This window comes from Lampetra fluviatilis, chromosome 29 (genome assembly GCF_964198595.1).
Source record: "Lampetra fluviatilis chromosome 29, kcLamFluv1.1, whole genome shotgun sequence".
Classification (NCBI taxonomy): Eukaryota; Metazoa; Chordata; class Hyperoartia; order Petromyzontiformes; family Petromyzontidae; genus Lampetra; species Lampetra fluviatilis.
Genome location: NC_136303.1, coordinates 9,159,077 through 9,175,919, shown reverse-complemented (window position 1 = coordinate 9,175,919; position 16,843 = coordinate 9,159,077). Strand labels below are relative to the sequence as shown.

General features: G+C 43.6%; 1 protein-coding gene across 3 annotated transcripts; it reads right to left on the bottom strand.

Annotated features, from left to right (window-relative positions):
* Nucleotides 1-1,278: 1,278 nt before the first annotated feature.
* On the bottom strand, nt 1,279-16,819 carry LOC144943001 (protein FAM118B-like). Of its 3 annotated transcripts, none has more exons than XM_078870118.1 (7): nt 16,778-16,819; nt 12,031-12,119; nt 10,351-10,482; nt 9,341-9,593; nt 7,858-8,085; nt 4,476-4,604; nt 1,279-3,682 (listed from the first exon to the last, which is right to left on the bottom strand). In XM_078870118.1, exons 3-7 carry the CDS (start codon nt 10,467-10,469, stop codon nt 3,395-3,397), a joined length of 1,017 nt encoding a protein of 338 aa, XP_078726244.1. In that variant the 5' UTR covers nt 10,470-10,482; nt 12,031-12,119; nt 16,778-16,819; the 3' UTR covers nt 1,279-3,394. The 3 variants fall into 3 exon arrangements, with proteins under 3 accessions (XP_078726244.1, XP_078726246.1, XP_078726245.1); XM_078870120.1 differs by having other exon boundaries at nt 4,482-4,604; XM_078870119.1 differs by lacking the exon at nt 16,778-16,819 and adding an exon at nt 16,602-16,724.
* Nucleotides 16,820-16,843: the final 24 nt, after the last annotated feature.

The following is a 16,843-nucleotide window of genomic DNA, read 5'->3' as shown; positions in this document are numbered from 1 at the left end:
TTTGTATTCGGGTCCTCCGGTTTTCCCCTCCACATTTCGAAACATGCGTTTTTATTATTTGGCTGCTTTAAATTTAATAATAAAAACGCATGTTAAGAAATGTGGAGGGGCAAACCGGGGGACCCGAAGAAAAATCCGCGTGGCCACGGGGAGAGAGACATGCAATACTTAAAATATACAGCAGGCGTCAGGCTCTGGATCGAACCCACGGCCTCCTGCATACCAGGAGTTAACATCTACAATGCGGCGGCCTCAATAACTCGGCCCTGAAGCATACATGTCAACCCATACGGTTTACCCGCACTCTTGTACGGGGAAAATTGAGTTTTCAGGTCCAGTGGTATTTATCATTTATGGTCTGGGAAGTGTTGGTTCTGTTGCTGCCTGCCCAAACTATCTCCCATTTGAGTACATCTGACAGTCTGTCAGGATCTCAAGAAAATATAAAACACATGTGCAGACTCACTCATCTATAGTCAAACTGCATTGCCAGTGGTGCACAAGCAAATAACTAAATCGCAGTAAAAAGAAAGGGTTTTCCCTTCAGCAATGTAATAAGCCACTTCGTTGAGCTATCATTTGTGGCCAGGTTGCTTATGCAAAAAAGAGCCACATAGCTTAGTGGGTCTTACCATGTAAAATAAAAATTTGACAAAAGTTTAATGCCTGCCGTTTATTGATATTCTTGGTTCTTTCGGTAAAGTCACGTAGAAGGGAAACAATAAGAATATGAATCCCTGCAGTCACGATAGCTTTAAATCAAAGGTTTATTGATAATTAAAGAGAACTGCTTTTTGGATATACTGTAGTTCGTTGTCCTTCCCCCGTACCTCCGATTAACACGGTTGGCTACGTACGGTGCAAAAGAAGTTCACCATACTTTAGCTTGTTCCACGTGTGAAGGAGCAGGGGTGATGGGAGTGGTTCATTTGCTATGCTTCAATGTGATAGTAAAACTATCTTTTGTTAATATTTGATCTTCACATTGCTGCATTTTTATTTTATCACTTTGTGAAGTCAATTTATATCGGTGGTTAAATGCATATATCATGGTTAATATTTCAATCCATTGTTTTGAAAATATCTTCTAATTCCGCTGTGGAATAACTACCCTGGCTGCATTATTGATAATGAATGTACTTTTGCCATCATCGTTGGGAATAGAGTACATGGCTCAAAGGAAACACACTATTCATCTACATTTGCATGCTTATTGAAGGATAACAATGTCGCTTGCTGTGAAATGTTTGTAAACAAAAACATGTTAATATATTTATTAACTTTTCACCAATCTTACATAAGCACATCATTACCACAAGCATTTTGACGACACTTTATACCAGTGAGACAAGCCATCATGCATGCCTTGACATGAAGTTTTGCATATGCAGCTACTGCCCAACAACTCTTAACTTGTATTGTCAACAATTACCATGAATACCTGTCATGTGTTTCTCTGTTCAAATGAGCAATGGGTGGTGGCTCATGTTTGTGGTCCTCAGCCAGTGGTGGAAATGCTACATTCCTTTTGTGCGAGGTCAATCACTGGACAGAATAGCCACTGATCCAAAGCAGTACTTATTTTATTGACACTGGAAGGATGGGCTGTCCATGTCCGAGATATGAAAAGCGAGCCCTCCAATTGTGATTCTATTGCACTAAGCCCCATTACCACCTGGCAAGTCACAGCAATACCCCGGTTTACGTCGGGAATGCGTTCCTGAAAGGTGGGACGAATATCAAAACGTAAAGCAAAGCAATTTTTCGAAATCAACAAAATACTGTAAATAGTACATTGTAGTATACATGACGTGTATTTATGAACGATGCAAAGTAGCTAGTGCACAGTGGAGGTGGGGGCAAAGGCTGGGGTGATGGATACGAGAAAGGACGGATTATGCTGCCAACGACGCAAGTATGGGGTTCAGGTGATGCAAATCAGGTCATGGTATTAATAAAGTGACGACGTATTTGCGAAACTACGTAAAATGGGGAAGACGAAAATCGGGGTATTACTGATTTTGTATTTTTTTGGATGTACTCATGAAAGCATCGCTGGGTCTCAAGATTTCCAGGACGATACAGCAATGTGATGTTTGCTTATATCTCTCGTTTCGCTCCCAACCCACGCCCAATTCCTTTAACCAATATTTAATTATAATTAACAATTACACCTCACATCTTCAAATGCAGATTCATTCCAAAAAATGTTTAAGGTGCAGTCCAAATACATATATTTAAGTAGTGTGCACTTAGCTGACTTATGATAGCTATGTAAACATGCATTTAGTTGAATGTGGCATCACGCTTTATTCTGTTAAATCTTGCATGATGAGGTATTCGTGTCCCTTTTTTGCTGGCATGCACCCAGTTTAGGACCAAGTGGCCCCCCCGTTGATATTACTGACACAAGAAAAGTCCATAATTATTCTGAAATGCAATGGCATTTAATGACTTGCACAACATCCCTTAGGAATTGCAATACACTGGTATACCATGGATATTTTTATGCGTAGTTAAAACGCAATTATAATTACATACTCACAAATGAAGTAAATAACATCTGTCCAGTTAAAATATAAAATGCAATCCTTTTAAACTTATTTAAACTCTAGTCATTTGATATTCCCTTTAAAATCTGAGCTAACTCATTGCACAATGTGGTCAATTTAGAAGAATTCCAATACGATATACAACAGCAAACGATGTAAATACCAACATATCAGATAATTATTTTCTAACTCTTAAAAAGATGAATATAGGTGTAGGAAGAAGTAGCATTTTTGTGAATGTTGTTCATACTTATCACTGCATAGTGTTTCTTTGATGGAAAAATTAAGGCTAAGAGATAGAAATAGCCCACATGGTACTTCAAGTGACAGTCTGTGGATTTTGTAATATCAGTTTGTTCAGTGCTAACTATACCAGTTTTTTTTACAATCACTTAATTTGCAATTATCATTTAAAAATGTATAATTTCACTTACCATAATAGGTTCCAGTGAAAACAAATATTAATGTTGTTTCCATTGTACATCATTGTCAGGACCACTTTCTACATCCTGACAGTCAGCAACCTCACAGACACAATAATTCCCCTATAATCTCATCAAATGTATGCATACCTGTCGAGTAAAGACTCAACTGTGTAAGCATTTTGTTCTACCTTCAAGACTGTCACCTCATGAATGAATACAGCCCACTCGGGCGTAAACACTCGGTGCACAGGGGTAACGATAACTCATTTCCCAGTGCTGGAATCAACAGGTGCTGGCTCAGTGTCCTAACAACCCACATCACCCTGTACCACTACCACATACTTGCGAATGAACGTACACGAGAATGAACCTTCAAATGTAAACGCTAGGCTTATAGGCCAAGGCTACTGGTTGCACTCAGATGCGTCCTATTTGGCAAATCTCATTGGCCAGTCTCTCCAGGTATTCGGGCAAGTAGCAGTAATCATCGCCGTAAGAGATCACTTTGATGCCTTTGTCCAGCATGTTTTCACGAAGCTTCTTGAAGTTCTCCGGGTTGTCCCTGCAGACTAGCATGAAGTGTTCTAGGTCCGACTTGTTGCGCAGCGCTTCCAGGAACAGCGATTGGAATGTGGGGTCCTCCAGAGTGCGGCCGCACCCCAGGAACAGGAAGGACTTGGTCTCGTACAAAGTTTGGATGGAATTCTGTGGACACAGTCATCAAGGGATCCTGATACAATTTGGATTCATATAGCACAAATATGGGGAACATGTCTACTTAACATGCATATCACCGGGTCATCAACATTAATCGTGTTCTAAGTTTTGTCTCTAAATTCTGTCTCCAAAGCCTGCATGAAGGGTATCAGTCACCTGCAACTTTGGTTTCACCAAATATTATGTATCAGGGTATCAACAGCACTTGGTATGAACAAGACACCTTGATATGACAATACAACAAATGTGAATTCTTACACACACGATTCAAGGCAAGTATAATATTGAAATCCTAACAATAGATATAGATCAATTTCATCAATACACCTCTAATATTCAATGCTCAATAAGATGAAATATATATGCTTAGGCTGACTGGATGTCCAACATCTAACACTGGAAAGAATGAAAGCTACCTCGGATAAAATACACAGTGAGGGACTGGCAGGTGGAAAGACCACTGCAAGGCCACATGCACGAAGGCACTAGAGCAGTGGTTCTTAACCTTTTTGGAGGTACCGAACCCCACCAGTTTCACATGCGCATTCACCGAACCCTTATTAATTGGAAAAATTAAATATGATTTTTTCAAATTAAAAACATAGGTATATGTTTTACTGGTGCACAATCATACGAGTCGGGTGTGTGTCTTAACCTCCGCCGAACCCCTGAGACTGACTCACCGAACCCCTGGGGTTCGATCGAACCCAGGTTAAGAACCACTGCACTAGAGGAAGCCTCGGCTGACCAAGGGGAGTGTGGTCACAGTACAATCACGAACCATTACTTCCGTGTTGCGCAAGATGTTCTTGTAGCCAGCCGGGTGCAGTGCAATGCCGGTCGGGTTGGTGTAGACACCGTGAATGTGCAGCACGCTGAATGGCCTCTTTTCTTGTGACCACTCAAGAACCTGTGCACATGAAAGCAAAAAGGAAGCTGTGAATAGATTGATGAATGTATTACCTTTGCTTGAGACCAGTCAAGACGTTTAGCTCCCAGCTATTGGCAGGACATTTTACAAGTATGCCACCTCATGAAGAAAAGTGGCCTATTGATTTTTGGATGACCTCCAGAGGATGTTCCCTCACAGGAAGTAACACGGTTTGATGTTAAAGTTCTTAAGGAAAATATATTTGAGTAATGAAATCCAACTGAGAGTACAATTGTAATATATTTGGGGGTGGCATTATATATACTCTCCAGGGACACCAATATAAATGTGTCGTGAGACAATAATACGTGTTTATATTTTTCAGACGAACACAAAATTTAAACTGAGTTTACTGGTGTCAACAACAATTACATTTGAAAATAAGGCTTTACCCTAACTTAACAATACAGCAAAACTCCTCTTATTTGTATACCTATAATCTATTCTTATCTATGCCCCAGAAGATATTTGTGCAAAATCCTATGATCCGCAAGACATTTAATCAAATCATTCGAGCCTCGACATGGGTGTGAAGAATGACCTCTTATCCATGAGGCAGTGACATGGCCCAGCAAGTAGACAATTCACCACTTGTTGCAGAGATTCACAAGTTCAAGTCAGATGGCAGCACTGGTTATTACTATGGGCGTAATAACCATAAAAATACTACGTGCTGTCTGCTTCACAGTGGATGTTAAATATCCCCTGATGTCATTTGAAATGAGCAAGCCACTGTGTGCTGGCGGGAGTGTACACTTTTTACAAGTTTAAAAACTACCAACAAATTACTCAATTTGGAATAACACATTGAAAAATTGCACACTACTGGCAGGCAAATGGCGATTTCCAAGCCAGGTTCTAAGTCACCTTGTGCCCACAGGGACAGCTGCCATTGGGGGTGGCCTTTCGATTCGAAATCATATTTTATGAGATTGATGTAAAGCATTCTGAGATGACCTGGTGTAAAGGGTGCTATATCAAATATTAATTATTATCCATGCAAACGTTGCAAATACAGTAAAACCTTGGATTGCGAGCATAATTCGTTCCGGAAACGTGTTCATAATCCAAAGCACTCGTATATCAAAGCGAATTTCCCCATAAGAAATAATGTAAACTCAGATGATTCGTTCCACAACCCAAAAATACTGTATAAAAAAAAATGAATAATACAAAATACCTTTTTATATTTGTATTATTTACATTTAATAGAAAGTAATCAAATTTATTAATTTAATTTAATCGTGGCTGGTGTGAGGGAGACGAGAGAGAGGAGAGGAGGGTTATTGTGTCGGACGACTTTCACTTGCAGTACAGTTACTAAAGAAGTCACTACACCTGGACACAAAATTAAAAAAATGCTTTACGCACACACACGTGGTCACAACACTATAGTAAACAGTATACTGTACGCTCGCACGGAAGTTGACTATACGAGTGAGGCACGTCGACTGAGACCGAGCATGGGAGACGATTACCCACAATCCCGCAGCGAGAGAGAGAGAAAAACCATTGGCTTAGTTGTGATCACGTGATGCTCGGCAGACAAAGCGTATACTGTACGTACTACAGTACTCGTATTGCAAGACATCGCTCGTTTATCAAATTAATATTTCTTAAAAAAATTTGCTCGTCTTGCAAAACACTCGCAGACCAAGTTACTCGCAATCCAAGGTTTTACTGTATAAATGTAAATTATGAGTAATTTGCTCTCGGCAAAGAATGGCCTACTCGTTGAGAATGACGTCAGGGGAACTTCAACATGGTCTTCTGAAAGTAGTCAATTAATCCTATGATCCAAGCCTTTGTATCGAAAAGAGTGAACAAGGAATAGCAGTAGATTCATTGTTATCCCAGCAATTTCCGTGGATGGTTCGGCAGTTGTGCTAAATGTATCGTATTATCCAAGACTTACACGGGGACAACTGTTCAGGTGAAAGGAGTGATTTGCACTGTAGTACTCCCACATAAATTTGGGTAAGGCGATGTCCACTGTAGCAGTAAAAATGCAGAACACTGGCTTAGCGGGGTCATAAAGAGCCAATGCCACTGATGTCCAAAGTTCAAATCGAGGCAGCCACCCATGGTGAAACTATTGATTGCTCAGTCCTGTTATCAGTCTTTAACGATAGCATCGATGTTATAAGATAGCATCAAAAATTATCTCATGTTTTTTTGTCTAATTCTGCCTAATCTTTCACCTATAGTCGCTAACATTTATATCCCATAGGACTGACTTGTGGCATGAAGGAGTACTATCTAGTGTTGAGCAATACACCATTATTGAAGTGACTTCAGAAGTAGTTTTGTAGTATAATTGTTGAGGGTTATCACTTGACATTGAGATGCTCTACTCATGGAAGCAATTCTAAAATAATATTCATATCATAACTTTAATTCAATTGCGGAGCTCAAGTCAAAGTGATTTCCTGCTCAAATAAGTGTTGACGCAGTACTCATCTGCTGTTTACAGCCCTGAGCCAGTTGTGAAAATGTGTCATTCCTATGGCAGCGGTGAGTTTGTCCATAGGACAACCACTGCTGACTTCCCCACAAAGTGGTGCTCATGTTATTGCCCCGCGGAGGGAAGATGCACTGAGTCAACCCTCAAGCATAATTTGATCGCAATCTTTCGATTGAGAGCCTCAGCTACCTGCCTGGTTAAATGCCTATCTGGCGATAAAATAGGAAAAATCCGTGATACAAAAAGGGGCTGAGATAACTAACGCTGGTCTACACTTTGAATAAATGTATCATATTGGTAGGAACCTCCTGGTTACACCAGCCCACAGGGAATTATTGTGTCCGTCCGTCGTGCATCCAAAAATGGGAGGGGTGGGGCTGGGTGGAGAGGGGAGGGTGGGGAGGGGCTGGGTGGGGAGGGTGGGGAGGGGCTGGGTGGTGAGGGTCGGGCTGGCTGGGGGGTGGGAGGGGTGGGGCTGGGTGGGGAGGGGCTGGTTACCCCGTGGTGACCTTATAAAACTCAACGTTTAACCTACTCATGCCGGCTTGTGCCCGCCCTCACAGTCGGCCATATTTGCGGAATACACCATGCCGCCGTTGACCCTGGCCATTGACCGAGCAACCGAACGTTCCTACCAGCTCCCTCCGCAGGAATGTGTTCACAGACATGATTTGAACAAGGTAAGCTGTGGACTCAAACGTAAAAGGCCATCGCAGCTAAGGGAACATGGCCACTGCAGTGGAAACATGCAGGCTTAGGCTCACGCACGTTCTTCTCGTCGGTCAGGTCCAGAGACTCGAGGGCCTTGCCGCGCTGCGTGCCGTAGATCTCCAGGAGGTTGTCAAAGTTGGTGGTGAGCACCAGGGCGCCGTGATCCATGAGCTGCAGCACAGACTGCAGCAGGCACTTGCCCGTCTCCTCCATCTTGCTCTCGAGACCCTCGAAGACGTCGTAGAGACAGTCCTTGAAGAAGGTGGAGCGCACGTTCCCCGTGCGCTTGTGCCCCCAATCGTGGGAAGAATGAGAAATTGAAACAAAAACAGGATTTTAAATGTTACTGTTATTATACTCTTTGGTTCTTTCTGTAAAGTCGAACAAGTCGAACAAGCACCAAATATTAACAATGATAATGCTGTGTGCATAGGAAAGCCTCACCGAGTGTTAAGAGTCTATTTTGAGCAGGGTCCTGCACTGAGACCTTTGGCAGAAAACACTCAGGAGCTCTCCAGTTACATTTAATCTACATAATCATCCAGTGTATGGACTAAATCTAATGGTGGACTGCATCCATTGCTGCAGGAACATCTACTGGCATATTTAAGCCCTCTAAGCTCAAATCCCCATGCCTACAACTCAAATCCTAATAAACATTGATGACCACCGTCCAAGCAATAACCAGGCACGATCCTCATAATCTCACGATAACTAACGCTGATTTATGGTGATTTGGGGATTTCACTTGGTAATTAGGTGATTTAGAAAAGGGTTTAACAGGTTAAGATATGGTTCAAAATTAACCTGTTATTTAGTGTATGTGTAGTGACTTATATGGAGTCACTATGGTGTTTAGCACTAGCTACTGTCAGAAGAGTGGAAATGTACGTCTTGAGTCTCTCTCTGGCACCAGAGTGGATATGGCATGGAAGCGGGCCCTAGGGGGTATAGTTCTGGTGAGGGTCCGAGAGAGAGCAAGTGAGGACGTGATACTCTGTGTGAACCCGAGAGGGCACGTGGCCGGGGCAGGGTAGCAAGGGGGCTCAAAAGGGGGCTCGAGGGACACGTGATATGGGCCAGAGCCTTCTAGTAGGATCTAGAAGGGGGCGTGGCCGAGGGCGGAGCCAGGCCACGCTCAGGAGTATAAAGGGGCAGTCCTCTGTTGGAATGGAATCCGTCGGTGCTACGTCTCTTCGATCCTCGGTCTTCGATGTTACACTCGGCATCGTGGGTCGGGCAGTGTGTTACTGACCGACCCGGTTATGTAGTTACCCCGTTGTGGTCTAGTTAACCGTGTAGTTATCACCTAGATGTAGAACCAGTGTATGTTTATGTAGTTAGCCCTGTTTGGTCGTTAAATAAACGTGTTGCCTCAAACTCCAGTGTGTGCCTCCGTATAACACACTACGTATGTGTTCAATTATACAGCAGCCTTGTTTCCTACCTATATCCTCATTAACAACACATATTGCAAGTACCATGCCTCGACACGCACAACCCCAGTGAGATAGGTTTCACAGCAATTCCCTTTTCACACCGGGGACAGCTTCTGGATGAGGTCGTGGGCCACATGCACGAGGTCGCGGTCCTCCTGCAGGCTGCGGTGAAAGCGCTTGATCTCTTCGTCCTCCAGGAGGTCGAACTCGCCCGAGGCGTCGAGCAGCGCCTGAATGAGGCCCTTCCAGGACTTAAGCGCGGGCACGCACGGCGCTACGGCAGCGCTGATGCCCGTGCCGATTACCAGCACCAGCTCCTGTGGCCGCTTCAATTTCAGGCTGGGCAGCAGCTTTCTGCATGTACACGCGCAAGGCACAGTGTACATCGGAGTTAGGACAGCATTGTGGCTGTTGGTGATAACCAAAGAGAGGTTCGATTTCTTCAACACCCTTAATATTACAGGTGTGGTGGTAAATGTCTTCGATCCAGTGATTTGTAGGAGTTGTTGGAATATGCAAACATTATCGTGCGCATTGAAACACTTGTTGCGCTACGAGTTCATAGCCCTGAGATGCCAGTACAAGTGTAATCACCACATGCATGTGGGTTTTCTCTTGATATTCTAGTTTCCTTTCTAGTGTGAAACACATTAAAACGAAATGGACACATATGCCAATTCAGTGCAGTGTATGGTTGAATTAACTCATAAATGTATTGCGAGCAAGCCCATTTAAACCTTGAATCCAAGCATCCAAAGTAAAATCCAGTGATATATTCGAAAATCCAGTGATATATTCTCTACTGCCATCTACTCGGCACTTTGTATCCGTTAATTCTACGACATCCACCAAACCTGCCTCCAACAACACTCGATTACAAGCTGTTGTCAAGTAAATCTCTGATCTGTCTATGGGAGTGTTCTCTCATATATGGATGTTCCTAATATCCCAACTTCTCCTACATGTAAACATACTCAATATGAAAATAATGTAACATCCAAAGCAGGATCCTCCTGAAAGAATCCTAAACATTATAGGATTTGACATATACTACTATATATATTTGGAGCATATATCAGCACTTTCCCAGTTTGGTTATATGGGACCATACCTTGTCTTATGAGCAGGCACAACACCGTCTTGGGCATTGTGATCATTCACAGTCATGGAGCCCCGATCCTCCACACCACTCCGATCCTTTGCAATCACGCTGCCTTGATCCGAATTCATGATCACGTTTTCACTGCGATGCAACAAAAAAGATAATGTTACACAAAGTGCAGAGCACATTACTGTTTGGGTAGCCTTGTGTTCACTGTGTTTGCCACTGAACCAGTTCACGCTATTCGTTGCACACGGTTGCAATTTAGTTTGCATGCAGTTGCAATTTACTTGGCTCGGTCGGCGTTAGCCGCTGAGGTCCTGATGGGATTTTTTTTATTCCTGTTGCTCCATGCCCTCCTGTACCGCTCCTGTTTATTGTGGGTGATATTGGCACGTAAAATAAATCTTGATTGAGTTTGATCAAACTTTCAAGCTACTTGTGATGTTTCGTATTTTAAAAAGCGCATTGCCAGCTGTAAATCAGATGTTGAAAGACTCTATTATGCCAATTGCAAGAGTTTATCACCGTGTGCAAATGCCACAGTTTAAAATCACAAATGTGAAAAGCAAAGAAGAAAAACACACCCACGTGAATATATACATTATAATAGTCTATTATAAAAGAGAATGTTAATCTTAATTTGTGCTCACCCAGATAATATAACACATATATAAAAGAGGTATTTTCAACCTGTGTATTTAAAAATATATATATATTCTGAGAATATGTTGTATATTTTTGGAATGACCATTTAACCACGAATTTTAATACATCACTGACACATTTCAATATTTTTCTTACTGACAAAAGGTCACGTGTTTGAATATAACTTTCAGTGTTACCACTGTCAAGTGAAATGTCATGTCAATAAGTGCTAGAACGATTCTGCTCATCACATGCCCTTGGGTTTTAACATTTGCTCAATCACTACTTATGAATGTACCCTGGACCTTTGCGTATAAGGCAAATGAAAAGCATACTTTCACAAAACAAACATGTGTTCGTTGAACCTTCACAACTTAGGTGTTAAATTACAATACAATGCAGGACTTTCTATGTCCACTTTTATGTAAATGTTATCAGATGAGGTAGGATTTGGGCAGTGGAAACTCTACATCGTGGATGTGGTGTACCGGGCCACCCAGGGCAACTCAATTAAGCCCAACTCTGAATAGTACAACTAAATTATGGGCTCACATCATACATCTGTGTATTCCCTGTTTTGTGCCTGGGTAAAATTAGAGTTCAGAGCAGTGTTGGCAAGATACAGCAGTGTTGGCAAGATATAGTGCTGAAAATTCCATTGTAGTCTATGAACATCAGCACTTCTCTAGACTGTATTTGATTAACTGCAATATTATTTCATTTTAGATGCAATCAGGCAACGAGAGGTTGAGGTCATTCGCAGGCTGAATAAAGACTGAGGCGCATGGGTAGCATCTAGAAGGATCCAGCAGCATCCCAATGCCTTTTGTGATGCTATGCCGAGGCAGCCGTACGACCGCTTATTCTTACTCGTGCGACGTCGTTCCGTTCACACGATCGCGTTAAATCCAATTCACACCCGCGTTATATCCAATTCATATCCACGTTATATCCAATTCGCATCCGCGTTATAGAAAAAAGTGTTCCCTAATACATTGATCGTGTATTGAAAACATGCGTTATGGGAGAACAGACTTGTACCTGGTGCAGTGTGTGAACACACAGGGGGAGACGGCAGAGGCCGCCCGTGTGTAGCGCTGATCACTCCCTCGCGGGCCTGTACTTGCCAGCTAAACACACAAACACGTACGCAAAGTTTACATTTCATCAAAAAAATGCATGCGATGTCAGATTATTGTCCACCCCCGATGCAGGAGTTGGGATGTGCGAGTTGCAAATGGCACAACTTGTAAAATTATTCTAAAGCCTTATGTCCACAGCACCTGAACATTCCATAACGCTTGTCACGTGCAGCCCATTGTCAATCCACTGCTAGATGAGGGCCTTCCCACACCATGCAGGTTGTGGGTTACCTGATCAAAATTCGCCATAATTCCATAATGCTCATGGTGGGTTGACGAGGGCTGGGAGAGCACAGAAATCGCAGTACAACAATGGATTCGGCTGTGTTTTCTCTCTGCTGCCCATCACGTAAAGCAGGGGTCCTCAAACTACGGCCCGCGGGCCACATGCGGCCCGCTGAGGACATTTATCCGGCCCATGGTCACTAATTGGGCTGCGCTTGTGAGCACTAATTGGGCTGCGCTGGTGAGCACTAATTGGGCTGCGGCGGTGAGCACTCATTGAGCTGCTGCGGTGGGCACTCATTGTGCCCACCGCACTGCGATCTGTGAACAAAACTGCAGGTGTAATTAACTTTTTAATGGCACCCGCACCAGTGTGAGCCTGGGGTAAAAGCGGAGTTCCCCCAATCAGACTGCATTGATGGGCAGTGCAGTCTGTATGTCTCTGTGTGGGCAAAGTTATTGCTGGTATATTGTTTTTGTAGCGCTGTATATATATTGGTATTTTACTAATAGCAATTTTGACTCCCTAGGAAACAATGATGTCAAGAAAGAGAAAAATTGACTCGGAGTGTAGGATATTCAAATAACAGTGGACTTATGATTACTTTTTCATGCAGTACAAGGAAAGAGCTGTGTGTCTGATATGCCAGAATATAGTGTCTGTGTTCAAAGAATACAATTTACGTCGATACTATGAAACTCAACATGAAGATAAATATGATTGTTTGGTCGGAGAAGTGAGAAAAGATAAAATATTAAAACTGAAAAATACATTAACAACTCAGCAAAATACTTTTGTGAAGCAGAAGCAGCTAAATATTTCATCACTGCGAGCAAGTTTTCAAGTTGCCAAGCTAATAGTGTGCACTGGCAGACCATTCGTGGAGGGAGAATTTGTTAAAGAATGCCTTCTTTCTGTTGCCAAAGAGATGTGTCCAGAGAAGGCCGATTTATTTAGTACAGTGAGTCTTTCAGGACCTACAATTACACTGAGGATTGAAGAAATGGGAGACAATTGGCATCAGCATTTGTAAAACTCCACAAAAAAACTTTCCTATTTTTCCTTGGCACTCGACGAAAGCAATGATGTTCGTGATTCTGCACAACTTTTAATTTTTATTCGTGGGGCGAATGACTATTTCAAAGTCACAGAAGAGCTTGCTGCACTGCAAAGCATCAAAGGAACAACTACAGGAGAGGATATCTATGAAAAGGTTTGCCAAACTGTGAATGGTTTGGAGCTGAACTGGGCTAAACTAGCCAGCGTGACAACTGATGGTGATCCTAGCATGGTGGGGTCTAAGAAAGGAGTAATTGCTCGCATTAACCAAGAGATGGACAAACAACCATTCTCATCCAATAGCCATACACTGCCTCATCCACCAACAAGCGCTGTGTAGTAAATCACTGAAGTGGGACTCTGTTATGAAAATTGTGGTATCTTGTGTTAACTTCATTAGAGCTCATGCACTAAACCACAGACAATTTCAGGAATTTCTGTCTGAGCTAAATGTTGAATATGAAGATGTTCTGTACCACACAGAAGTCCGTTGGCTGAGTCGAGGGAGAGTTTTGAAACGTTTCTATGACTTACTTCCACAGATTACAGCTTTTCTGCTTTCAAAAAACAAAGAAGTACCAGAGCTCAATGATGCAGAATGGAAATGGCACCTTGCCTTTCTGACAGATGTAACAGAGCTACTCAACAGTTTCAATGTGCAACTTCAAGGAATCACATGTCAAAGCATTTGAAGTAAAATGAGGCCTCCTCATCAAACAAGTGAAGGAGGAAAACTTCTGCCATCTCCCCACAACTCAAAATCTATTAGCGGAAAAACCATTGGTTGCATTCCCAAACAAAACATGTGTGGATTCACTGGAAAAATTGCAAAAGGAGTTCCAATTTAGATTTAAAGAGCTTCATCTCCATGAACAGGACATACAGCTTTTTCATAACCCATTTTCTATTCACATTGAAAATGTGGATACAATTTACCAAATGGAACTGGCTGAACTGCAGAATTGTGACTCTCTGAAAGACGCATTCAAGTCAAGCAGCCTTCATAATTTCTATGCATCTCTCCCCTCTGAGACATATCCTCATCTCAGGAACCATGCACTCAAAATGGCAACCATCTTTGGCAGCACTTATGTCTGTGAACAGACTTTTTCCAGAAACATTTGAAATCTCCAACCAGATCTAGACTACCGGATGCACACTTGCATCACTTGTTACGACTAGCAGTGACAAATATGGAACCGGACATTGACCATCTCATTAGCCAAAAGCAGGCCCATAGTTCCCATTGAAATACTGGCAAGTTTGTTGATTTAACTTTACTTGTTCTTCATTTTAAATATTGTATTTTTCCCGTTTTGTTTCTTCACTTCAAAATAAGATATATGCAGTGTGCATAGGAATTTGTTCATAGTTTTTTTTAACTATAGTCCGGCCCTCCAACGGTCTGAGGGACAGTGAACTGGCCCCCTGTTTAAAAAGTTTGAGGACCCCTGACGTAAAACCATGGTCGAGTACAATCTGTGCACGGTGGTAGCACATCCGAGAACTATGCAGGCTGCTGAGCTTCCCAGATCCGAGATATTCGGGGTGAGTTTCTTCCAAAGAATTTTACACGACAGCAACGCGAAGTACCAATGCTATTCGCGTTCAAGCTTTACACGGATTGCAAATTCGCAACAGCGGTAGCACATTCGTGAACTAAACAGTTACAATGGTTCATTATATAGATTTTTGTTCGGGTTAGATAGCATAAATGTGTCGTTAAACCCGCCACAGCCAATTAGTAAGGTTTGTCACGTAAACGGAACATGCCAATTCGTTACTCGTACAGCACACTGGTGCGTTGGAGAGCAAATCCACAACATTTACAATCTGAGTACGAAGTTTTGCCGGTAATTACAACAAGCATCATCAGGCGACAGCCAGACAACGATGGTGCCTGCCAGCACTGTATGAAATGTAAGAGTTTAACACAACGTAGCAAGCACAAGGTAGCACCGGGAGCGATGCACGCAATGCACACTTAAAAGTGCAACACTTTGAAGCCCTGGTGGTAACAGCTGGCGGAAGGACCTCCACTAGAGAGAGCTCTTTGGGGGGTATTTGGTCTCTTCTTCCAGATGAATTGGACGAGGTGAGCGCACCCACACTTTAGGCAATGTGGTTATTGTGGTGTTACCCATCTACACTAGTGTAGTGAGTCCAACTGAGTCGCAGATGTTGTTCCTTTTAGAGGCAACACCTTTATTCGTAACACAAAGGGGTAACTGCCCCTTCTTTACCAGATACAACCCAGGGTGGTGTCCACCCAGCTAACTAAACTATACCCTCGCTCGGGTCTCCGACCACGTGGTCCCCATAGGACGAAGCGCTTCCAGCTTGTACAACGAAGAGACCCTGGACCCTCTCAGGGACCCACCTTATATCCCTCTCCGGTCGGGGCCACTCCGCCCTCGGCCCCGCCCGCCTTCTCGAGCATTCTCGTTCCCTCTCAATCCTTCTCAAGAGCTCTCTCCAGACACGTGATCACCCACCAGTCTCCCCAACCTGGGGCTCCCTGTGTGGACATTCCGGATCACGTGTCTACGGGGTCAACCAGAGTGCCACGGCCCGGGGCAACCTTGACCCTGGGCTGACGCTCACCCCCTCCCCCTCGGGGGAGCCCCCACAACACATGCTGTGCGTGGTGCCCGCACGAACCCAGTGCTCGCCAAGCCCCACTAGGGCTGGTACTACACAGCCACCCACACGGTGCTGTCCACGATGTAGGGACATCAAACGGCACGAGCCGGCAACATACAGTGGCATCCCCGATGTCACTACACGAGATTAACACGTAGGCTTTCGCGACCAATATCATTAATAATAGTTTTTTTGGGGAGGAGGGGGGGGGTTAGATCGCATAAATATACACTACCACTGCTGGGGGGGTAGGGGGCAGAGGTAGATTGAAGTAGCTTGCCCACCACCACCACCAACCCCTACATTATTTCGGGACATTGAATAGACCCGGGCCGGTCGCCAACGCCGTAGGGCAAGCTTCACGAAATTCTAGCGCGGACAACGCGATGCCCATCGCTGCATTATGTATCGTTGTTATTATGCAGAGTACTGCAGTTTACAACCGCGGGGTTCGCGTGCAACTCAAACGCATTCCGGGACGTCAACGCCGCGGCCCTTAAGAATGACACAATATACAACGGGCGACGTTTCGGGCAACAGACCTTTTTTGTCCGAAACGTCGCCTTTTATTTTACTCCCAACGAAGGCGTGGCACCCCGTCGCCCATCTGAGGCCGCTGTGTTGCCGACGGATGCGTCGACTGTTGTTGCGCTATTTGTTTGGTTGTTGTTGTTGTTTTAAATGATCGAGTAGCGGGAGTGCGGTGAGGTTCACTTACCGCACGGTTGCGCCTGTCTCACTACGGCGACTCTGCCGGGACAAACAAAACGCGTTTTTTATTTGG